Source organism: Pocillopora verrucosa, chromosome 1 (assembly GCF_036669915.1).
Source record: "Pocillopora verrucosa isolate sample1 chromosome 1, ASM3666991v2, whole genome shotgun sequence".
Classification (NCBI taxonomy): Eukaryota; Metazoa; Cnidaria; class Anthozoa; order Scleractinia; family Pocilloporidae; genus Pocillopora; species Pocillopora verrucosa.
In genome coordinates, this window is record NC_089312.1 from 4,093,532 (window position 1) to 4,118,697 (window position 25,166).

A 25,166-nucleotide genomic window follows, 5' to 3' on the forward strand; every position below is an offset into this window, starting at 1 on the left:
ACAATCTCCTTAACATCCAGGTGAAACATAAATTTGAATTTTCTTACCATGAAGAGGTATGTCAACACAGTAGAAAGTAATTTTAGGCATGGAGACATTTTTGTAATTTTAGATTGTTGGAGGCAGTTTGCAAATTTAATTCAGGATATTAATGATGGTAGAGGGGCAGGGAAGGGTGACTTATGTTGGTTTTAAGATGTGATCTCAGTTTAAACATATCCTGAATTTCAGATCTCCAGTGTCGGCTTTCCTGTGTTCACATCCTTTTTGGCTATTTTCAGTCATCTTCAACTGTCTTGCAATTTGCTGTAAGCACTAAAATGCCTGATGGAGAACGATGAAACTAATTCTTGCATGTCTTTCAGAATGGATTACTTTCACTTTAGCGACAATAACTCAATGGCAATCAGAAATACAGAAGAACCCAGCTCATTCGAACCTGATTAACTCGAACCTCTCACTTACTTGAACAAGATTCTGTATCCCTTGGATAAGACCCCATTTTTCCAGTTATTTACCATCGCATAACTTAAAATCCCCGCTGACTTGAACCATCTCCTTTTTTGTAGATTCTAATGCAGTCTTTAGCATGACATCAGAAGACAATGATCAGGAATATTAGTTGTAGCTTTTGAAACTGAGAATGAGGCTTATGAATGCGAATTTGCTGTATTATAGTGTTATATAGTAGTCCGCATATAGCCCAAGATTGACTCTGAGTATGTATTGCATGACGTCATGGCGTCACGCGAAAGTCACGAGGGTTAATGAGCCGACTTATTTAGAAGGTACGATCCACAGGATGTAAACAGCTGTTTGGATTATATCTAAATCAGCGACAGACTGTTTTCCCCATCGAGCCTGCAGCGGGTGAAAAGAAAAAAAAAACCCGAGGGTGATTGAGCTTCATTCAACGAGCTGAAAGGAAAAAAATCACTGAAAGGACTCGAAACTTCATCGATCAGACCATATCAGATGATCAAGCTGAATAAGTGGAGTGAACCATACTGTGACCGGATATTTTGCAGAAGATAAGAACTGTAGGAACAGAAACAGCATAACAAAGTGGTGTCAGGTTGCTTTTTGAGTTCTGCAGTTGTTAAGGTGAGAGAAAGAGACAGGGCTTTTCGATCGTAATGAGAAGAGACATGCAGCCCTGACTCGGCCCAATTTGATATCCATTCCTTTCATTTCGTATGTTACGATATAAATTTCTTAAAGTTTACGTATGCGGACTCTTTCGGATTTGTCACTTAACCAGCATTCTCCAGATTTAACCAGTTTTCAACGTGAAATCATTCCTAAATTTCCTGTTAACTGACACAAATTCTGCAAAATTGTAATTACCGAAATTGCTTTGTCATGACATAATTTCTTGACCCTAGTACTTTCTCCACGTCATTTGACAGTTTACATAAGCAATTAAAGAGAAATAATTTATTTTAGCCCCACACTGCTCTAAAAAAAGCCATAGTCCCACAAGTTATGCATCGTTTTCGCTAGTGTTTTCTTTATTTAACAACTGTGACCATAAGGAAGTAGGAGGCAGTACGGAAATCTTGTCGTCTTCAAATTTCTTGGAGTGGATTATACAACCGAAGTGATCATCATGTTTTCTTCTATTGTATTCGATTCAGTTCATCTGTTTTGAAAGCCAATAGACTAAATATTCGTATCCATTTTAAATGGCATTTATTTTGCACTTAGCTGAATATTTTGCAAATTTTCAAGTTGCTTTAATTCTCAATCGTTAATGTTTCTTTAGAATGTGGTCCGGCTGGTATGTGGTTCACGACTTCTTACATTTTTGAATTTTCATTATGCCTATTAATGTTCTGCAGTAAGATTTCATCCGTATGATATTTATTCTTCTTCCTTTCAGATTGTTTTGATAGATACTTGACAAAAAAATTAACACTTTCGAAAGTGATGATAATTAAAAAAAATAATTATTTTATCATATCATACGATAACTTATGTCATGTATATCATATTATAAACTGCAGCAGGCCATCATGGAAACCAGCTTTAAGGTGAACTGCACTAGCCTGTTTAATCCTTAACACCCTTACATCAGTATGAATATTCTCCATACTGTTCTCTATACATTTTCTAATGTGCTGACAAGGGGAATTTGTCCATCAATCAAGAGCTTCTTTAGTTTGTGATTATTTCCTTTATTTTTGTGCATGAGCTTAATGTGTGATTCAGGTGTGACATTGTAAGAAGAAGTCAGATGCTAGTTACTCTGACTTTTACCATGACATCTATGTTTTTATTGTTAGATTGTTACAAAAATAGTTATGATTATTATACACTGAACTTCCTAACTCTTTTCTGATTCAATCAATCAATAAATCAATTGTTTATTTACCCACATAGTGTCTAGTGAGCTGGAAAGCTCATTCAAAATAGGTATGTGCTAATATAGAATAGCCTTAAAACAAACAGAATTAAAAACATATTATATATGTATAACAACATAAAAGTTTTTCATAAAAAACAGAACATGTACAACTATAAATGTCACTATATTAGGATTAAGATGGCTAAAAATTCTGTAAATAAGAATGGAATGGATAAAAGCTGATTTTAGTTTAAAAAAAAAAGATGGAATTAAAATGATTTATCGAAGTCAATGTCGCAAACTTTTTTTTGTTCAATGTGTAATAAAACAATCATTAGATTCAGTTTTTGTGATATCCAGTATTTTCTCGGTAAGGGTTATGAGCTGAAGCCGAAGGCTGAGGCTGATAACTCCTACCTCCACCTTGATTGTTCTTGATATCACAAAAATGTCATCCAATAATTGTTTACAATTGCACTGTTACTTAAATGCATTCAAATCATTTGTTTTTTTTTTCTTTTGTGTTCTTTCAGAACCTTTCAGCAACTGGAATATGCCTGTACCTGCATGGCTGAAGCTATGTCGACCCACAATAGAGCCAGTGATCTTTCTTTATGCATATGGTCTTTTTATGCATATGCCAGTCATTCAGCAATATGTGTACAAACGTGTTAGTGTTGCCAAGAATTTCCCTTATTCATCGTCAACAAAGGAGAGATGCCAAAACCAAACACTAAATACAACTCTCAAAGAACTGGAAAAAGAGGTAATGTGATACAAAATAATTAAGACAAATTTTTATTTTAAAAATACTTCATTTGACTCTGCTCAAGTGATATGTGTTCATTTAATTTAGGAACTTGTTGCATTATCAGTAATAGATGGTGTGGAAAATTTTTTTTGTGCGAGAAAGTAAAAATTGCAATTTTTAGATGATCATAATTATGATAATATTTTCACTCTTTAACTCTCCAGATCTGATTGTTAATTGATGCCCCTCTAACTGCTACATATTTCATATTTCTCTGTCAATTAGTTAATATGAGAATTTGGTGTCAGATCAAGATAACAACTTTTCAATGATAAAATTTGAGTGTTCTCATTGTCTGTTTGCTGAGCAATATTTGGATAATATGGGGGGAAATTACATATTAATCACTCCTTGGAGTTAAAGCAATAAAAATTTTGTCTTTAGGTTCAGGCTTTGTCCTCCTACATCCATTTGGGAGTAGTCATGTTTGCGTCAATCCCCTCTATTTTTACTGCCCTCTTCATTGGAGCCTGGACTGACACAGTGGGGCGTCGACCTGCATTAGCCCTCCCTGCTATTGGAAGCACCCTTGAAGCCTTAGTTGTAATCCTTACCATGTACTTTGAATGGCCAATTTATGTTTTGTTTGTGGGAAGTGCCATCAGTGGCATGTGTGGTTTCTTTACAACAATGGTGCTTGCAGTTATGTCCTATATAGCTGACACTACTGATGAATCAGACAGGAGCTTCCGGTTAGGTAAGTGTCTTAAAAGACCTTGGAATTATCTCTTTTGCCTTGGATCCCATTTGGGGGAAGGGATACTTGGTAAATTTTTGCTTAGTATTTGCCACAGGCCTCTCATATTCCCTTTCCCATAATAGTTTTTTTGTGGCCAATTACGAACCCCATCTTACTTGATTGCCTGATTCTGATTGTGTGTAAAAATATTGTAATGCTGGTGAATGAATAAAGTTGAACAAAATGTTCCCCTTTTTTAAATCCTCATTGTGAATTTCGTTAAATTGTAAACCTCGCATGCCCGAGCCCGCGTTGTTGACCGCATACCTGTGACGTAGCATTTCGTTATTCAGCTCTGCCACCCTAAGGGGGTTAACCTTTTTCTTATTTTTTTCTCTCCCACAGCCATTATGGAGTTGCTTGTGTTCATTGGTGGAATGATCAGTCAACTCACCAGTGGCCTTTGGATAGAAAAGTTCGGTTTTGTGGCTCCGTACTGGTTTATATTTGGCTGTCTCCTCGCTTCAGTCTTTTATGTGATTTTCTTCGTTCCAGAATCAAGGCCCTCTACCTCCAAGGATGGCATGATCCGGAGACTGTTCCGTTTGACGAGCGTGAAACGGGTGTGGTACGTGTACAAGTTTCCGAGAAACGGGACGAGAAGAAATCTGATAATTTTCACATTGTCCACTGGGGTGGTAGTTCTAACCATTCTTGGTATAAGTGGAGTGACTGTGCTGTTTTTGCTCCACAGTCCGCTTTGTTTTTCGGCAGAAAAGGTTGGATATTTCTCAGCTTTCCGTTACTTAATAAACGGAATTGGTGCAGTCCTTGGTATAAAGCTGTTAGGAAAGTGTTTTAGTGAGATCAACATTGCCAGAATTGGGATCATCTCCCTCGCATCAGGGTTGTTAGTCTTTGGGTTTTCAAGGAAGGAGTCGTTGGTGTTTTTGTGTAAGTACCTCTCATCCTATAAAACATTTAAAAATAATTATTTAATTATTACTTGCAAAAGCATCACACTCGACATTCCTATCCTAGCGGTATACAGGAGGCTTGTCGCCATGGATTTAGTTAACCCTTTACCTCCCATGAGTGACCAAGACAGAAATTTTCCCTACAATATCAATACAATATTAAGCAGACAAGTGATGAGAATAAAGAAAAATATCAATTATGGGATTGCTAATTGATCTGATACCAAATTCTCCAACCAACATAATGAGAATCGTTTGGCAGACAGTAAGGAGAATTACTAATGAGATCTTGGGAGTTAAAGGGTTAAACGGCCGAGCCTACCTCGAGTCTTCTATAACTTAGTAGGAGAGCGTCCGAAGTATTGATCTGAAGGTCGTAGGTTAGATTCCTATTTGGAGTACTCGGATTTCTTTTTCTCCGAGTATACCTGTGTGATTCACTAAATAGCATCATCTTTCAAAGGATAAACTGTCATCGCTTTCGCATGCGATTGTGCATACTTAATAAGAGGGCACTTTTTTTCTTGTAGTTCCCCGTCTTCATTTCATGCGCGTTGTAGGCCAAAAAAGAGAGGTTACTGTTATGAAGTGTCTCATGATTTCCTCTCTGGCGCGCGAAAACTGGCGGAAACAGGGCGAGAAATAAGTTAGGGCGTTTCCCCGACAACAAAATTTGCCGTTTGTTATTCACCCACTCTTTCAGCCGCTTCCAATGGCTGAGGGCCTGGAACAGGCTACATTTATATCAATCTTAATGTTTCTGTTTTAAATTCCCACCTGTGAGCCTTTTGTGTGGATTTTCAATAGCAAATTTGTATTTGTATCATTAGCTCCGATTGCTGGTATATTTTCCGGAGCTGTTTCCCCCATTTTCCGTGGAATGATGTCAAGAAGTGTGGGCGAGAATGAGCAAGGTTAGAAATCGAATGCGCACCGTAAACCATTCTTATTTTTTATATTACTAGAGCACTACTCGATTGAGTATCGTAGACCAAAACCAAAAGTTATCACAACGGCGTATGAGGAGAAAGGAAAGAACCCTTAAAAACTAAGTACAAAAAAAAAATAATAAAAATAAACAAATAACCAAACTGCCTAAAGCGCGGGAAAATGCGGGCGACCAAGAGTGGCGCGAGATTTTTTTGACCAATCACAGAGCGAAGTAAAGCAAAACCGATGCAACCTCGGATTTCTTTCGACTGTCAATTGAAAATTGCTCTTTAATGGTACCAAGTTATTGGCTTATATTGTGGTAGGTCGGCATACAAGTGAAACTATTAATTAACTAGAGGCTGCCAAAAGTAGTGAAACAAGCAAAACTTTTCTTCTTTTTAGGAGCTCTATTTTCAGCTACAGCGTCATTGGAAACCTTGTGTAATTTTATTGGTGCTTTCATCTTCAACTCCATGTACCCGGCATCGTTAAAACATGACTTTCCAGGATTTGTGTTCTTTCTGGGAGCTTTGCTGTTGATCATACCGTTATTATTCACCTGGTAAGTTTAAACACAAATACACGAATGCTCTGTAGGAATCTGTTGCAAACTTGAAAGAAAGCATCGCCTGTGCTTTCGGCTTTCGTGTGGATTTTTCACCATTCGCTTGTTACTTAGGTTCCTTCCGACCCCTTCCTTTTGTTATGTAGTTCTTGGCATGTTATCCTAAAGGGTAATCGCTAGAAAATAGGGTACAAAAGTAAGTAATTACAACGGCCGGTAAGAAAATAAATGACTCGTACTAAGAGCCAATGAAAACTCAAAGTAAAACAAGAAAACTGCCCAAAGCGCGCGAAAACACGATTGATCAGCGTGCCATTTGCTATCGTTTTGGATCTGATTGGTTGAGAGGATGACACAATCATGGAGTGAAGTAAGGCGAAACCAACGCAATCCTGGCCAACTTTTGACACTCAGCTGTAAAATTATCCTGCAATAAGGAACCAAGAAGAACTACAAGTGTAAAAAGAACTAATTTGCCTGGAGTGCGTGAAAAGTCGCGTGACCAAGTCGAAACTCCTCTTAGATCAGTGTTCAGTGTCAAAAGTAGTCTGGGATTTGATTGGTTTTGCTGTTCTTCGCTCAGTGATACGACCGACCAGATATGATCTTTTTGACGCGCACAAAGCGGTGTGCTTGTAGCTTCTTGGAGTTCTTGTTTACCTCTTGGGATGGTAAACTTTATCTCAGGGTAAGTTTCTAAAGAAACTGTGACGCTGCGTCGGTGGGAGCGTACAACAGGGTAATTTAGTATTACCAACTGAGGTGATAACGTAAATTGATCGCCGTAAAGAGTTTTGGAGCTGACGTTTCGAGCGTTAGACCTTCGTCATTCGTTTTGGTTTTACAACAATGCATCAAAATGCGCCTTATCCCAGTTTAGATCATCAAAGAATTCAGCAGACTAATCGTTTTGGAACTTCATGTACACTTATAAAGCGCTTTTCGAGCTTGTGTCATGAAACCAAAAACCAAAGAAACAACACCCAATCAGAAGAAAGGTAGCTATCCGCACGAAAAGCCAATGAGAAGTAAAAAGCGAATTCAAGCTAACTGCTGCAAGCGCGGGAAAGCGCGAGTAAACAAGTCACGATTGTTTGAAGTTTAGCATTTGATTGATTGAGAGGGCGGGGCGAACTCTCTTGACCAATCACAGTGGAACTGCTGTTTGCTTTTGAAGCTTTGTTTATAATTTCACAAACGGTGACAACTGAACGAGTAGTTTACCCAGCCGCTAAACAGTCAAACATACTTTCGTCCGTTTATCGCTGCTTTAACTCTAATCGGCACACAACCTTCTTCTGCTTATTTTTGCAGCTGTTTGAAGAATCCTGCAAGCTTCCTGTCAAAGAGAGATTTAATTAAATCTAGCGAGCAGGATGACATGGAAAACAGTTTGATATCAGGCGCTAGAAGTATATCAAGTGAGTCTGAGGGGTCACCTCAGCCTAGCCCTACAGTGGGCAGAGGATATGAGGCGGTAGCATGAAAACAAAAGCTGATCTTTGATGGAAATTAGAGTTCTGATGGAAAAAAAAGGAAAAAAAGGTCGACATTTACATTTATGATTCATAAAATATTTTTTGCTCGCGCGCGACTAATCTTAACGTATCACAATGACTAAACATTCTCCAACAAAAACTGGGGGATATTCGAGGATATCACCCAAGTGATATTCTCCATTTTTCAAACCATACATCCACTGAGATAAGTCTTAATTCAAGGTAAGAGAAAGTTATTTGGCTGTTACAGAAGAAGGGGAATATTTTGTTTATGAAGTCGCACCAGAGAACGCCCAAAAGCAAACATTTTAAGTAGAATAAAGTAAGCTGTTTTTTTTTTTTCGCGCGCGTTGCAAAATATTTGAAGGACAATTATCACAAGAGTCTCTATTTTGCGCGAAGATATGATTGTATATTTGTCCTTGGACACTATCTGTTCCTTGAAGCTCAAAGTTTATCTTGGGGCTTCGTTCTCGCATCTTAATTGGAGCAGATTAAGTCCGCGGGCAAACATCCGCGCACATTTCCGCGACAAATAGAGGCTATTGTTTTTATTTTCATTTCGGATTCAAACTAAAACTTAGGTCAATATTTGATGAAGAGTATCATTAAGAAATGTGAAAAAAATGGTAGGTTTTTATCGGGATAAACTCACGCGAGAAAAGCTTGTAAATCACAAGTCGATGTAGTCTTCTAGGTGTTCCGATAGTTGCGGAAGAGCGGAAAAAACGAGAGAGGCGTGGGTCGGGTCGCGTCGACAGACCAACCCAAACCTCCCTTTGCTTTTTCACTCCCCTTCCACAATCGCGCTGTTTACTATCGAGCTTCGTTTTACTAATTGGACGCCTGGAACAGGCCAGTAAATCATGAGTCGAAAGAAAGAAAAAATATTATTTCCTCTAAAAGGGGATATATATTCAAATAGCAATCCTCTTTGGAGTTGTTTTCGTCATCTTAGCGGAAGTTTATTGTTCGGTGAAAACCATATTGATTAATGAGATCGTGCATACCATTGTAGTTCTGTGTACAGTTCTGCTTTCAAATCATTCACCAAGGGCTCGTGTGTGAATATCTGGCAGCATGGCTGTACATTGTCATCAGGAGTAACTTACTAACAGAATATGTCCAAAATGTATTTCAGCCTTTATTAAGGTAATATAATGATTCTACATTTATTACACTTAAAATATAACTTTAATATATTGTAATGATTATTTATGAAGAAAAAATTGCACTGAAATAGATATAAATTTCGTCCAACATTGATATTACAGTAAGTTTAAATTCGCGTTGTAAATCTAATTTTTAATTAAGTTTTCTCGATATGTAAAGAATTTCATCCCTCTTATTATTGATTGAAAAATTATTTTTAAAAGTTGTTAATCTGCAATATGTAAAATAGAATTCGCATGGGTTTAACCCTTCAACTCTCATGAGTGACCAAGAAAGAATTTCTCCTTACAATATCAATACAATGTTAAGCAGATTAGTGATGAGAATCGAGAAAAATATCAATTTGGGGATAATTAGTTGATCCAATACTAAATTCTCTGAACGAACATTAACGACTAACATTACGAGTCAAACCTACATTAGATTGAAATGTAGCACAGCCTTGTTAGTAGCAAAACCAAAGACTAAAAAAATAACAATAAAACAGATCTTTAAAGAGTTTTGTCTTTAACTGGCTTAGTGATTGATAACTCTTATTAGAGCGCTTTTCGATTGAGTGACAAAAACAAAACCAAAGTAAGCACAACGGCCTTTTAGGAGAAAGGAAAGTACATTTAAGGGTCAGTGAGAACTCACATTAAGAGTAGTGACGATTGTCAGTCCGAAATAAGGAAAATTCCTTTAAGAGCCGATGAGGACTTTAAGTAAAAACAAACAAATTGTCTAAAGTGCGGGAAAACGCATGCTAAAAAGTCGTGATTGGTTTTCTGCGCATCTGATTAGGTGATAAATAGAGTGGCGCGGGTTTACAGGACCAATCACAGAGCTAAGTAAAGCAAAACCAATGCAATTCGTGATTACTTTCGACACTCGAAAAAAAATTGCTTTATCATGCAAAAAAATCGTGCAATTTACTCTAAAGAAATGCACGTGTAAATGTTTTCTAAAGTTTATGAGCGCCATGCGGTATTGACGGGAGAAAGTGCGTGAAATTGTCAAGGCTCTTCTGGAGAAATAACTCCTTGAATCCACGGCAAAAAGTCCTTAATATCAGTATAGACACCAGGCCTCCCAGCTTGTGCACAACCCACTCCCCAACTTGTGGCTCCAACGAGAACGTACCTGCCCCTCTCCAGACACACAAATGGCCCTCCGCTGTCCCCTTTGCAGCTGTCTATCTTCCCCTGCTCGTAGCCGGCGCAGATCATACGGTCTGTGACAGTATCCCCGGTACTCTCCAGGTACTGCTGCTTACAGCGCGCATGCTCAATAATAGGAACCCGGGCTACCCGGAGTTTATTCGACGTCCACCCAGATTGATGGGTCCTGCCCCATCCAGTCACTGAGCAGTTTGTCCCCGGGGGAAAGTTGCTGGAAGCAGTTGGTAAACAGATGGGGCTCATGGTCTCGTTATATCCCGGTAGAGGAGTGGATAAGCGGAGAAGGGCAATGTCATAGTCGAAGATGCTGTGGTCGTAACTGGGATGCATGCAAATTTGGGCTATATCTGGAGAGAAAGAGAACACTGAAACTTAAGTTGCACATATAATATTTGGGTAGCAGAGAGAATGCTTTCCGGAAGACGTAGTGGAATAGCGATTAGCGCGCGAGACTCTGGGTCTTTTTGTTGTGTACTTGAGAAAAAACTTGACTCTCGCAGAGCTTCTCTCCACCCAAGAGTATAAATGGGTAGCAGTGAACTCTAACAAGAATCCGAGCAAGTAGGGTGAGTTCTCCGACAACTTGAGGGTATTCGTAAACCAGGAAGGTTTATCAACAGCTTAGATGAGTTTACCGACAGCTAAGACCAATTGATTGACAATAAGCGGTGAGCTCGTCAACAACTTTGACCAGTTTGCACGACACTCGACAGACTTCGCCGACGATTGACTTTTTAAAATCAAATTCTGTTTAAAATCATTCTTCTCCCTTTTTTTCTGATTATTGACCAACCAAAGATATCTCAGCGCAACTGGTGCACGTCCGTAGGAAAAGCTTAAGAGGAGTATAGGTATGAATGGGAACAATTTACAAACATTTTAGATCTCTTTCATCCATTCCAACCTCCTTGTCCCCGCCCCTCACTTTTATTTTGGTCGCCCTTTCAGGAAATTCTGTGTTAAAGCTACTTTTTTTCATTATGAAATTTTATCAACGAACTTACTTTTTTTAACCTCATGCCCTTCAATGTTGTCGACATCAAATTCTCCAATGATAATTCTCAATCCTGGATTCGGTGCTACACAGCCTTTTCTGCTCGGATTGTTACGGTAAATACAATGAGCAGCGGTAAGTACCCACTCCCGATTAAGAAGCGATCCGCCACAAAAAATAAAGTCATCGGTGAGAGTCTGGAGCCCAACTTGCCACGGCCAGTCTCGATTGGAGGCTACCTGACCTCCAACAATACGACTCAGCTGTTTTGGGCTGCCACACGTTTCTGTAAAAAGACAAAGACAGCGTTTAGATGAGGAAATTTAGACAAGGACTAATCATCGATACCTCGCAGCGAACCCTCAAACCCCCATGAGTGACCAGCAATCCAATATCACTCTTGAATCCAACATCAAGGTTACAAGGATAAAGGAAATGATCACCAACTAACGAAGCTCTTGATTGTTAAATAAATTCTCCTTGTCAGCAGCCTAAGAAATGTATACAGAACAGTATGGAGAATATGCATACTGATCTTAAGGTGTAAAGGGTAAATAAGCTGTTAACTCAACACAATGTCTCCTGATGAATGACACTTTCAAGTTTCGCTACGCACTTTTTGACGAACAGAAGTCAAAGGTGCGAAAGTCATTTGAAAGCGATGAAAAGGAAAGAAAGAAAAACAGTTTGGGAGAGGGCCTTATTTCCAATTTTCCCTTTCCTTTAAATGTCGTTCTGGCGTCACTTTCGCGCCACCGTTCACCAACTGAAGCTCTATCTAAACAGTAAACCAATCCCATGAGTGATAATCCACATTATTTCTCTTCTTGAAATTATGATACTCTGAAATTTTTAATTTACATATTGTTTATTCTTACCGGAAAGTCAAAGGTATAAAAATTATAGGGATCAGAATGTACCAATCAAGGCTACGTGAGGGGGGGGGGGGAGGAGGGGGAATCAACCGCCCCTAAAGAAAGTATAAAAGGGGGGGGGCTGTAGAAAATTGACTGCCTGTGAGGGGAGATTGTTAATAACCACAGGGACAAAGGGGGGTTAGGTAAATTATATCATGACACAACCAAAATCTCCGAGCGCCCCCTCCCCTCTCCTGTCCCCTTTATGACGTGCGACGTACACTATTAAGGAGAGGGATTCCTTCCATCCCACCTTCCCAACCCTCTCCTCCCTCCCTGTTTAGTAGAATGTCATATATGAATGTCTTATATCGTGTGCAGTGAAACGTTTTATTTGATGGGATCAAAAGTTAAATCTCAAGAAAAGAGCTCGCTTGAAACAACTTATTTGTAAGGTTACTAGTGCCTTTGACAAAAAGTCGTGTAATGAGAAAGCTCTTAAAAGTTGAGGCTACAACAACATTTTTACAGACGCACTAATATTCCGTTGCTTACATAGATTATGACAAGATAGAACATTTTAACATCTAGTGCCTTAATAGCTTGTAACTCTACAAATGTTTCCTTGGTAGCAAATCCTCTATAAATATTGACTTTTCACCAAATCCTGTGAAACTACGAACGTTTGAGGGATCTATAGAACTCAAAGGAGTCTCTATAGAACAACGCTGTACTCTAAGACTGGTAATACCGGTTATCATCGAGCTCAATCTACGCTAACACAGTGTCAAACGTCTGCGCCTATGCGCACGTTGCTATGACTAGGCGGTGCACCATCAAGCTGTCAGAACCAAGTTGTCTCGCACGAGTTACAAACAAACACACAAAGTAGTAGGTCACGGTGTCTCAAACACTTGTAACGTTTTTGGTAAAGCTCAAAACAGAATCTTAAATCAACAGGATACCCGAGCTTCAATAAGCTTAGTCTTCGAAAAGTATCGAGTTTTCCTTCTCCACATTTCTGTTCATTTTAAAGTTTTCTATGACCGTTTCAATTTTGTTTCGGTTATTTAGCATGACAGCAGCTATTTTTATTGAAATTTTGCCAAGGAGATTGACGCGCGGCCGGCCATAATTTATTCTTTCGCGCACGTCCGACGCTTGACCGCTGTGTTATCTACGTGCTATCTAACTCCGGTAGGTCAGTGGTCTACCTTAAAATTCTTTGTATTCAAATTCTTTTCTTGACCAACTACGGAAGACTAAAAGCCGAAAGTTATGATGACTATGACAACGATGACAGCGTTTAGACGTATTTACCTAAGCAACACAGTGCCAGCACTTAGCTCCAGAAACTCAACAAGAAGTAGTTGTTTTAAGGCAAAATTGCACGTTAATATCAAAGTCAGTATCTGACCAACTACGCCTCTGCCCCTCCCTGATCCAACATAAACCCTAGCTTCTTATCAGGCGACTGCTGTGGGAGTGGGGGTACGTTGCTCAGATACTGACATGGATCCAAACTTTTCCTAAACTACACGGTAACTTGACATATAATAAAGTGGATAGCTGACGCCTTTTTCAACAAGAAAGCTCTCCCACGTTCCCACTAGCCGTTCCTCATAGCCAAATCGATCCAAGACTGAAAGGAAGGAATGTTGGCGTACACCCCGGGTTGATTTCTTTGAGCGCATCCAAAACCCCAGCTTACAGCCCCAGCCAGGACAAAAGCACCGTTTTCCCAACAAGCCAGCGGGCCTCCACTGTCACCTTGGCAACTATCGATTCGACCCTGTTTGTAGCCAGCACAGAGCATGCGTCTTGTAAGGCTCTTTCCTTGGTACATCTTTCTGCACTCGTTATGCTCAATGATCGGGACCTGGGCCACGCGCAGTTTATCGGACGTCGGCCCAGCCTCACGTATTTGGCCCCATCCGGTCACATAACATTGGGAAGTGTTGGAGGAGTTCCATGATGAGCTTGGCATACATATGGGACTCACAGCGTCGGAATAGTTCACTGGTTTGCTAAGGTGAAGCAGAGCGATGTCGAAATCCATTGTTCTCTCGTTGTATTTTTGATGGATGCAAAGTTTCGATACGCCTAGAGTAAATGGAAATTACAATGCGGGTTAAGTGACCATTGTGAAAACCAGGAACTGATAGATCAGCGGGAAAAATTCCTTACGCTCCAAAAAAAAGAGTTTCAACTAAAGAGGAATTGTTCTCTTCGATATCAATACATTTTAAAGCAGAAGGGTGATGATAAAATAAAAATATGGAATGAGGAATAGCGCTCAATTCAACACCAAATGTATAGAAAAGTATGGCAGACATTGCAGGGATGATGTTCTGATCTTAGGAGTGAAAAGGTGCTCCCAGAAGCGATCACCATGTATCTTCTCCCTATAATATCCATACATTATCCAGCAAACAGGTAGTGAGAATCCTCAAACTTATCAGGTAGAAGTTGCTATCTTGGTCTAACATCAAATTCTCGTAACTGATTTACAAAGAAATGTGCAGCAGCTAGAGGGGAGAATTAAGCATTAGATCTCGTGAGTTTAAGTTTCAAGACTGACTGCGCTAAGTTACAAGTTATCTTAACATCAGTATGCATACTCTATTTATTTCCCATGGTGCTGACAAGGAGAATTTGTTTTACAATCAAGAGCTTATTAAGTTGGTGACCATTTTCTTTATTCTTGTGAACTTATTGTTTGATTTAGGGGTGTTATTGAAAGGAGAAATTAGAGACTTAATCAGCCCCAGGTTCAGCCACACCCGACCTTGCCTTTCCTCGCTTGAATCTGGTATAGATTTAACATAAAACTGTGAGACACGAACAAAAACATAAAAATTACCACTTGAGATCTCGTGTCCTTCGACCTTCTTTAAATCAGACTCTCCAAGAACAACTTGAAGTCGCCGAGTGGAGACTGGGTCGACGCACATTTCATTTTTACGCCTTCTAAGAGCAAGATCTTTAACACAGTGAGCAGCGGTGAGTACCCATTCTTGGTTTAGTAGTGAGCCCCCACAAAAAATGCCCCCACCATGAGGTAGCTTGAGCCCAACTTGCCACGGCCAGTCTCGGATGTGAGTCACTCTACCACCCACAATACGGCCAGAGGTCAAGGTTGAAGGTGATCGAGCTTTCACTTGTGTGAAAGAGAAAGAAAAACGTGTTAACTAAAGACCTGACAAAGCGTATAAAGAAACAAGCCAACAATCTTCTTGCACATCGCAATAAAGTGAGGTCTAAAGAAAAAAAAAAGAGCTAATAATTCTTACATGGACACTGTTCCTTCTCGTATCCATACCCCTCGCACGGTCGTCCTCCGTGTTCTGGGGGAGGATTAATGCAGTATCGTAGTCTTGTTCGTGTCTCTATGCCACCGCAGTTTTTTACGCAGCTGCTCCACTTTCCCCAGGATCCCCAGTTCCCGTGAACAACTGCAATCAGTGAAGATGGAAATATTAGAAGCACAAACAACGACCAAGCCGTGCTATAAAACTAGTGCCATTTGATTATTAGACAAATTCTCCTTGTAAAAGTGGTCTCCTTGTAAACTGATGTTACAGTGCAAAGGGAAGCTAAACGGCAGATGACGCCAAGATGGATAAATCGAAAGAGTTCGAGCAAAAACCGTAGTTCAAAGGGTAAATGATTCTATTCATAGGATTGATCGTAATCCGGCGGATGAGTATAAACAAAATATACTGCGTTGTCTGCCGGATAGAGATCTATTCAGCTGATACTAAGCGCTATCCATCCGTGGCCAGATGGGCACTTGATTCACGGGCGGAGTTTTTCAAGTGAGTGAGGAAAGTAAACTTTTCGCGACGTTTCTATATGCGGGATGTTTCTGCAGGAACTCTTTGTGAACTTTTGAACTTAGCGCAAGAGACAAGTTCTTACCATCGTCGCCAGACATTTCGTCGTCACCTCCGTCGTCTTGACCATCATCGTCAGAATTGGGATTTTCTTCAGAGGTCCAAATTGTCTGAAAATGGAACGTACAAAAACTTTACAGTTTCCCTTGTGAAGTGGCCCAAAAGAAACTCTTTTTCAATTGATAAGTTTTAAATCTAAAAGTTGATGATAAGAAAAAATGAGTCTATAAAAAATACTATGAGGTTAGATTGATGAGTTTGTAATGAGCCTAAGAACGAGGAATGGGATCAGTATTTCAACCTTTTAACTCAAATGGGTGTCCAAGACAGAATTTCTCCTTACAATATCAATACAATGTTAAGCCGGCAAGTGATGAGAATAAAGAAAAATATCACTAAATGAAGGAATTGCTATTTGATCCAATCCCAAATTCTTCAAACTAATATCATAAGAATTGTATGGCAGACAGTAGGGAGAATTAGTAACGAGATCTTAGGAGCGAAAGGGTTAAAAAGAGAAAATTAATACACTTTCTGCACGCCGAGAATTTCGCCATTTGAGGACGTGACTGAACTACTTTAAAACATGTTAAGATTGTTTTTGATCAGCAGGTTGCAGACTTCCCGAGGAAAGGTACATTTTGGACTGTCTTTTTGCTATTATTTCCACGGCATGGTGTGTTCACCTAAATTTGAGAAATAACAATTCCATCCATTTTTCTCAGAACTGTCGGCCTCCAAGAATGATTGAGGTATTTTTGACTCCATGTCGAGCGACATTTATCAGTCAGATTAGTCGACTGATTTATCATTAAACAAAAAGCTATTGCTGTCATAACCTGTCCATTGTACAAGAAGTTCATGCTGTTTGATAACCTTTTAGATAACGCATTTCTCAACAATCACGTAACAGATACTTCAAGGGTAAAATATTTCGGTGGTTTTAAAGTCTGCCTTGTATTTATCGCAATATCAAAGCTCTTCAAGGTTCCACAGAGCATGAGCAAGGATTTATTTGAATAACCCTTTGTCAAACAGCTAGAACTGAAAAAAAAAATTGGATTAGTCGATAAACGATCGACCGCCTCCTAAAAAAAGGACCACTTAACATTTTTTGGTTAATTGGCGGAAAAAACGTTTTGATCAGAAGATTTGCTTTTTTGGGGTCTGTGATTCCGAAAACAATCTTGCTCTAGAAGACAATAGTAACCTCAGCGAATGTGGATTTCAGTGTAAAGAATAGCAATCTATTGAAGATTTGGAATCAACTTTTTTAGCGGTAGTTCTAGGCCAATCAGCCTTTTTTTTAACACAAGTTGGTTTGTCTGGCTTGTAGTTATATTCCACACCTCCACTTAGTCTTCGTCGTTATCACTGTGAAAGCACTCAGCATAAAAACTGAAATAAACCAGATTTTCTCCTCTTTTTTTTCACGTGGCCAATTTCCAATTTGGCACCACTGTATTTCTGGCACTTTTCATCTTCAATACACAGCTAATTTTAAGTTAAAATCTGTGGCTGTTTCAGTTACCTTTTTAGTTCGTGGAAAAGTTTGGTTAGTCTCGTTAGTTCAAAGAGTTAAAATATTTTGAGAAAATATGGGACTCAGCGACATCAGGGAGAAACCGTTTAATATCAAACGGGACGACGTGGTTTTTTAGAGAACTGAAGCCCTAATCCTTCTTACAGACAGACCATCAATCAAGAAAACAGCTAAAATCAGACTCACCCTTGTTCCTGCGCATCCGTTGTGCGTGATAAGAAAAACGCTGAAAACAGCCATGAAGATCTTGAAAGCGGAGGCCATCCTAATAACTTTGTTGCCAGTTGCGCGAAAATCTTTTGATTTGTTTCAGTGCAGTTGATGCTGAACAACACAAAAATGGACAAAAGAACGCAGGAGAATTGATCGATTTTCTTTCAGGTCTCTCCGTTTGCCTTTCTGAACCGATCGGTCCTGTTGTGTGATCTTTTGTGGTAAGTCTCGGCGATGACAAGATGTAATTGAGATGCCGGCTTTTACACGCGGTTAGAAAACGCAGAATCTGTTGGGAGCCAACCTCGGTATGCCAAAAAGGAATTCAAGAAAATTTTCGTCCTCAGCTCTAAGTAACTTCGGTCCGTAACTAATAAATCTATTCTTGCTCCGAGCAATTAGCAAAGCACGTGGACGAACTAAGCAACACCTAGAATAGGTACACTGGGCTGAGAATATTTTAAACAAAGGGAAATGACGAAAGCTCAGAGCTATCAATGCGTGGGTCAATTCTACCAGTGTGAGTAGAACATTTCATGACCTCAGGAACTCGGTTAGAAGCGCAGAGTTGGAAAAATTGACCGAAAAAAAAACACATCATATCGCAGCGTGCTAAACAGAGGAATTTGATCTCATGCCAAAATTATGCGCCAAAGATTCAATTGTTGTAAAAATCCTGGAACTTTTCAAGCCCGACGGAAACAGGGGAATTGTGTGAAGTAGTTACTTTATAAACTTAGGATGCGAAGTAACATATTTTTTTTTTCGACGACGTCGTTAACGTAAAGATAATTAGGAAACGGCTAAAGTTTTGGAATTCTTAGAGTTAAAACAAGTGCTTGTTAACACTAGGAGTTGGCAAAGGTGCCAACTTTTGGACAAGAATAGATTTTGGTCTCTGGCGGTCTACACAGTGTGAACTATCACATGGTTTCAGCTCGCCGCCAAAGAATTACAAAATATTCGATTATATTCACAATCACTTTAGTTTGAAATCGACTCCCTTGTGACAATAATTTGTCTCTGATCAACACTGGAAAAATGAAAAGTGAGAATTTATTAAGGAAGTCAACTTTCAAGGAGGCTTCTCAAAAAGCTTAAAATTACATGATACTGACAAACGCGATTTGGCGCACTTCATTCGGCATGAAGGCTTGAGAAAACAGTTTGAAAAAAGGAAGTTAGCGTACAAATATAATTTACCACTTAATTGTCAAGTTGCTCCTTAATTAGTGGGATTTTTTGGCAAGAACGGAAAACACGTAACAGAGATGGTGTGCCACCGCGCGTTTCCATTTTCCTTTATTTAAAGCAATTTTAATTCGTTACGAGCTTATATCGACGGGCAGAGACAAAGTAGCAGTCTTCAAATTTTAGACCTTGCCTCTCAGCCAGCCACTTAAAAGTAATTTGATCGTGTCTTGCAAGCACGTGGCGAGAATGTTTATGTTATGACTGAACACAAGCACTCCATTAATTCTTAGGAAAGAACTGCTTCTTAAATACACTTTACTCTACCATTGTGACGTGTCAAAGTTTCCTTACACTTTTGCAAAAAGAAAGAAAAAAGGAATGCAGGTTTTTCAGGGTTAAGAACTTTGATACAAATACTGATGGTATCACCGAATTGTCGATTTTTTCCTCTTCTGGACATCCCATTCAAAACCAGCGGGTGCGTTTCAGCTGGATATATATATGGCTCCTGTATATAGCTAGTGTCCTGAGGGTACTGACACGTACAAGGTCGTCCATTCTTAATGTTTTAAAAGGGTTATAGGGCCGCAGCAGGCAAGCATTATGATGACGATGGAATCAAGGGCGGGAAAAAGGAGAGAAAGGAGTATCCCCTATTTCCCTTCCCATCGTCCCTTGCGCAAAGCTCTCACGCACCTTCCCAGCTAATCTTTTAAAAAAATCGAGAGAAGACTGGGGACGAAGTTACTTAGAAAGAGGACGGGAAAGTAATTTTTTATCGCTAGGGGGAGGGGGTGGGAGGATTTTTGGGGGGATCACATAGTCTTCAATGGGAGACGGAGGGGGAACATTTGTCCCTAAAAGAGTAAAAAGGGGACTATAAAAGAATGACAGCTAAAGAGGGAGAGAAGAGGGAGAGGCAATAGAATCCTGCAGAGCCTAAGATGGGATAAGTCAACCTGTGACAAAACCAAAATCCACCGCTCCTCCCCCCCCCTTCACCAGCTAAATTATGACCGTCCTTAATCGAGCACGATGTGTGCTCATAAAACTCACCCAGATTCTAAAAGTTACTCACTTCCCCGCCTTTCACGCCGACCTCACAAGCTGAGTGGGAAACGGCAGCACACACAATGACTATTAAATCAATGCACCTCCTACCTGGACATTTCTGATCGTTACAACTGGTTCTCTCAGAACTGGGTCCTTGACATGGACGACCCCCATTCTGCGGAGCTGGATTGTTACATGTGCGGCTCCTTGACATGTAACCGCCTCCGCAGGTCTTTGAACAAGTGGTCCATTTGCCCCAGACTCCCCATTTTCCATCAACTGGCACTGAAACGAGACAAGAGAAAAACATCTCATTTTTTTGGTCTCCTTTTGCAGTTGCTCTTTACTTTTATTACGAGTAGGGTCGCTCTCTTCCCCAAATTTTTTACGTTACGAGAGCAAACAGTGGCTATAAACGTGACTACGATTTAATAACTATTCATTGACGTAAAACTGGATGCAGGCGCAAATTAACCCCACTTCGAAACATCGAGGTTTCCATTTATATGGGACACAAATGTATACTCGTAACCTGGTATATTCCTAACCAATGGATAGTGGTATTCGTTTTGGATAGAGATAATAATTTGCTTTCTATCCGGAGTTACACTCCAAAGCTACCATTCTCAACTGAGTGCTGGTGAATAATCACTCGCTTGCGAGCAATCCCTCATTATCAGCGCCTCGGCACGAGCGCTTCTTCGCTTGCGGGAAAGAATGAGGCCAGTTGAGCATTGCGAGTGCGTGAGAGATCTGCACGGGTCTAGCTCATTGTTAGTGCCAGACTCCCAGCAAACCTAAAATCTTATCGTAAGCGGAGAAATGCGCGTCCCGCAGCTCAAATGATGAAAGGCTGCTGGCAGGCTAACGTATCACTTCAAAGTGTTTTTTTCCTTTCCGTTTTTACCATTTTTAACTGCTCTTATCTTTTTAATAATTGTAAATTAGTTTTATATCTTAGGGGAGGGCCACGAGTTTACCAGTTCTTAACTGTAATGCGTCACCCTCGGTAAATGAAGTTATTATTACTATTATTATTATTATTATTATTATTATTATTATTATTATTATTACTATAAGTTACTATAAGTTAAAAAAAAAACAAACCAAAAACAAAACAAAAAAAAAGAAACAATCATGTTTTGTAACATACGAATAGTCTTTAAGGTTGGAATCTTTTTCAACCAAATGTCATTGCAACAGCAGAAAAAATAAAAACAACTCCTATGCCAGCTAAAACAACATCAACAACAACGAAAACGAAAAAAAAAAGGAAGACAATAACTGAAGCCTTTTACCTTTGCAAGGTGATGTGTTACAAGCCTGGGACTCAGCAGAGGATCCTGTACACGCACGTCCCCCATTTTTGGGGGCTGGATTGGAGCATGTCCTTGTTCTCCTCTTGACACCCCCTCCGCAGGTTTTTGTACACGTAGACCATGGGCGCCAGGCCCCCCAGTTTCCGTTGACTGGTACTGAAAAATGAGGGTAAATTTGAATTTGAAAAATTGAAAAAGCAGAACTTGAAATAGCAAGAGTGACAAACCCAAAAGGAAAAATTACTAGAGCCATTAAACCTTTACAAGGAGAGAGAGAGGTGATTGCCAGAGAGCCCTTCACATGCACGTCCCTCTCTCTGAAGGGCACGATTAGTTCACTACATGAGGGCCATTGTCCCGAGGCTCAAGAACCTTTCATTGCCTAAATATCATCAGTTTTTCAAGGGAGAGTAATAATACAATAAATTATGCAAACAATCAATTTTTTTTTTAAAAAGTTATGGCGTAACGTCAAAAGATGAGAGATGACGAATTGCTCAGTTTTTCAGCTAATATGAATTTTTCATGAATTGCTCAAACGGTCCAGAAAGTGTTTACTTCTCTTACCTTTACAAGGTGTGCGGTTACACTGGAAATATTTGATAGAGTCGCCTGCACAGGTACGGCCCCCATACCGAGGGGCAGGATTAGAACATGTTCGTCTCCTGCTCATGGTTCCTGTGGTCCCACAGCTCTTGGAGCAGGAAGACAAGGTACCCCAGGAACCCCAGTTACCATTCACAGCTGCAATCGAAAATAGCGAGTTTCAAAATAAAACAGAAAAAAAGAACATCAAGACATCAAAAGTCCTTAGAGCTCTATTTTTAAAAAAACTTACGGCACCATCCGCAGCTTCTCTTGCAGTAACGATTCATGTAAGCATAATTCCGGCGGCATTCACCATTCCGCCTCCAACCAGCACAGTAGACACTTCTGTCATAGCATGCTGTAATAAAGTGATATTGATATGAGTGATATATCGGTGTGCATTTTACTATTAGTTTCGATTAAATTTTGCAAATAAAATTTTAAAAATTACATGAATAGCCTACTCCAGGCATTAGCTTAGTAAAACGGAGCGAAAGAGCAAACAGCGTGATATTAGCGACAGAACGAAAACGCGGGAAGTTTGGGTCGGGTCGTTTATCACGCGATCCGACCCAAGCCTCGCTCGTTTTTTTTTTTCACTCCTCCGATACTAACGGAATAATTTTCTCTTATAAATGTGACTCACCGGCTACGGCTACAGGGGTACATATTCTGCAGCTTAATTTGCAGTTGACCTTCATGTACCGTGGATTTTTCCCGCATTCTCCATTTCTTGCCCAAGTAGAACAGAGTCGATTGTTGTCTCTGCAACCTGATTTAAGATCAACAATGATTTAGTAAGTTGATGGCGGAGAAGATGAAAACCTGTCTTGTTGGTCTGTGAGTATCCCACAGGTAACTTACTTATAAAAAAATTCACCCCCACCCTCCCATCCCCTCGCCAAAAAAAGTCAACATCAATGCCTACAACCCCTGAGAAAAATTATTCACACAATAATCTTTAGCTATTTTGAAATAACTTGTAAAAAATTCGCTTTTGATGCACCATTCTCTCGCCTTTTTCGTAATTTAAACCATGAGATTTAACTTGTTAGAGAGAAGTGATTCATTAAATTCCAAACATTGCCTAGAATGGGATCATAAAGTTGTTTGCGTTTGAATAGATTCATAAACCCCGTGTAATTTTTCAAAATTTTTCACAGTATTTACAAACCTCTTGTCTGTAAGACAGCAGCTAAACTTTGTGCAGTACAAATCACAAGTATTGATAGCGTGATCAGATATGCCGCAATGGCGACCATTTCCAGAGAAAGACTTCAAAGGATCGGTAGAGATGTGGATGGGAATGTTTGAGACCCCGCGTTCGTGTCAAAAACCGTTAAAAATTTACAATTTTGAAAGTTAATGATTATCAATTAGGTGTACAGATTGTTTGTTCTCAGCGGGATTAAACAATAGGTATGTCAACAACTATGCACTGTTTGAAGTTTCTGTTTATCAAAAGAGACGAATATTGAAGACGGGAAAAATTGAATAGTTACCTAGGGTTGTTTTCGTTGAAGTTTTTGCCTGCATTTGGACCGTAAAAAACAGTAATGTATGCATAAGCGTTACGCTACAATAATTTGAACAAAAAAAGCTCTATTCAGTAGAGAACTTTGAACTGAAGGCTGTTGTAATTTCCATCGATAATCAAGGCACACTGGAACGCTCGAAATATCTCAAATAGGCTCAGGGCTTAGGTTTCGAACGGCGTATGAGCGAGGAACTCGGCTAATTACTATTTGACCCCTTTCTAATAGAATTTGATTTAACTGGGAAATTTCATCTGTACAGAGCAGAAAGAAAAACACAGAGAATCGATTAGCAAACCCTGACCCTAACCCTTACTGGAATTTAAAACCCGATGTTTGCGAGAAAAGCCGGAGGTGGCTCTATTACAGAACCCACAAGAGGGGACACTTCGGTCAGCTCGCATCCCTTGTTAAAGGCTGAAAATCTACTGTAAATATCGTCCAAGTTCGACTTATTTCAGTACAAACTTCTGCTCTCCCGCCTCACCGCCAGAAGCAAGTGTAGACTCTCCTTTTAGAGCTTCCGGTTCCGGTGTTTCGTAACAACTAGAAGAAAGCGTCATGCGGCCGGAGCGCGAATGCGATCGTGAGAAACATGTTTTTAGAACCAGAGGGAAGCCGATTCCAAAATAAGTCCACTCCAAGTAATCGCTTGCTTCAGTAGCAGCATATCGATCAAATAAAGAAAAAAGGAAAACATAACAAGCGTGGGGAAATTCCTGAGTCGCGACCTCAACAAGTTCGACTGTGTTCAGCTGCTATAACTCTCAGAAACTGGAGCATTTTGCTGTCGCTTTAACTCTTTTCTCAGATGGAAATTGCTCAGCAGTACAGTGTCTCAAAGAAAACCTTCACCACCCTCGTAGATTAATTTCGAACCTCTGTTACATACAATCAGTCTCTAAAATTAGGATGCGGAATATTTAACGCAGTTACTCCTCTTTCTTGCAGGCCTCTAAACTAATAACATACCACTTCCACCCTAAGTAAAATCCCACAGTGATTTACTTACCATACACCTGTGTCCAAAGGCCACAGTAAATGCATATAAGTGAAGCCAAGTACAGGGAAACCTTCATCTTTTGGAGAGGAAAACAAACAAGATGAGTTGTCTTCGTCAAAAGAGTTACGTGCCAAGTAAAATAAGTGACGCTTAATTTCAACTACTTGATGATGGATTTGCTTTTGTCTGTGACGTCAACCTTCCACTAAGGGGTAACTGTCTTGATATAGAATGTCCAGCTCTTGTTTGGCAGGCAAAATAGTCGACGAGGAAGACTATTGACGCGACTGCATTCACTCAAGTTTTAAGTCTAACAAAGACAAATATATAATCTAAGTTTACAACAATAATACTTCCTCTCTGATCCCTTCTCGTCTCGTATTTGCCAAGACGCGGATCTTCTAATGTCGCGGGTTTGTGATTGAAAGCGACACCTAATTTGTCATCACTCGCGTATCATTTCTGCTTTCTGTAGCTTCCCTTCGCGCGGCCTCGCTCAAAAGAGGGGGGGGGGGGGGCCCAATGGTGGGGGAAGGGTAGGACGAAGTTTTGTTGTTAGGAAGGAGCAGACAACTGCAGGCGCCTACAGGACGATCTTTGAATGAAGACAGAGAAGAAGCCTAGTCTTGTATTGATTATCAATCCACTGCAATTGCAAGCTGCTAAAATTTTGTCGGGTGTCAACAAACAGAAACTCGAGATAAGAAATTGCTTGATTGCATAATTCTTCTGTTCTAAAATGGTCTCTTATCGAGGGAGAAGAGGGTCCAGCAGAAGCTTGACCCAAGCTTGGAGTTAGACCGCACCTTGGCGTGTAAGGGTGGCGA

General features: G+C 39.9%; 3 protein-coding genes across 5 annotated transcripts; 1 reads left to right on the plus strand and 2 right to left on the minus strand.

Moving 5' to 3' along the window:
- The first annotated feature begins 777 nt into the window (after positions 1 to 777).
- On the plus strand, positions 778 to 9,482 carry LOC131800104 (proton-coupled folate transporter). Its single transcript, XM_059117784.2, has 7 exons — positions 778 to 1,104; positions 2,881 to 3,113; positions 3,543 to 3,855; positions 4,243 to 4,791; positions 5,645 to 5,728; positions 6,150 to 6,309; positions 7,627 to 9,482. Exons 2-7 carry the CDS (start codon positions 2,901 to 2,903, stop codon positions 7,796 to 7,798), a joined length of 1,491 nt encoding a protein of 496 aa, XP_058973767.2. The 5' UTR covers positions 778 to 1,104; positions 2,881 to 2,900; the 3' UTR covers positions 7,799 to 9,482.
- On the minus strand, positions 9,465 to 24,666 carry LOC131800102 (transmembrane protease serine 6). 3 transcript variants are annotated; one of them, XM_059117783.2, is made up of 9 exons: positions 24,504 to 24,666; positions 24,349 to 24,415; positions 22,448 to 22,573; positions 22,052 to 22,159; positions 21,781 to 21,957; positions 21,193 to 21,369; positions 20,003 to 20,179; positions 11,149 to 11,424; positions 9,465 to 10,491 (listed from the first exon to the last, which is right to left on the minus strand). In XM_059117783.2, exons 2-9 carry the CDS (start codon positions 24,413 to 24,415, stop codon positions 9,980 to 9,982), a joined length of 1,620 nt encoding a protein of 539 aa, XP_058973766.2. In that variant the 5' UTR covers positions 24,504 to 24,666; the 3' UTR covers positions 9,465 to 9,979. The 3 variants fall into 3 exon arrangements, with proteins under 3 accessions (XP_058973766.2, XP_058973765.2, XP_058973764.2); XM_059117782.2 differs by lacking the exon at positions 24,504 to 24,666 and having other exon boundaries at positions 24,349 to 24,494; XM_059117781.2 differs by lacking the exons at positions 24,349 to 24,415; positions 24,504 to 24,666 and adding an exon at positions 22,976 to 23,124.
- Positions 12,362 to 19,981, minus strand: LOC131800105 (trypsin-3). The gene is made up of 5 exons (XM_059117785.2): positions 17,621 to 19,981; positions 15,917 to 16,001; positions 15,289 to 15,450; positions 14,859 to 15,155; positions 12,362 to 14,098 (listed from the first exon to the last, which is right to left on the minus strand). Exons 1-5 carry the CDS (start codon positions 17,696 to 17,698, stop codon positions 13,605 to 13,607), a joined length of 1,116 nt encoding a protein of 371 aa, XP_058973768.1. The 5' UTR covers positions 17,699 to 19,981; the 3' UTR covers positions 12,362 to 13,604.
- Positions 24,667 to 25,166: the final 500 nt, after the last annotated feature.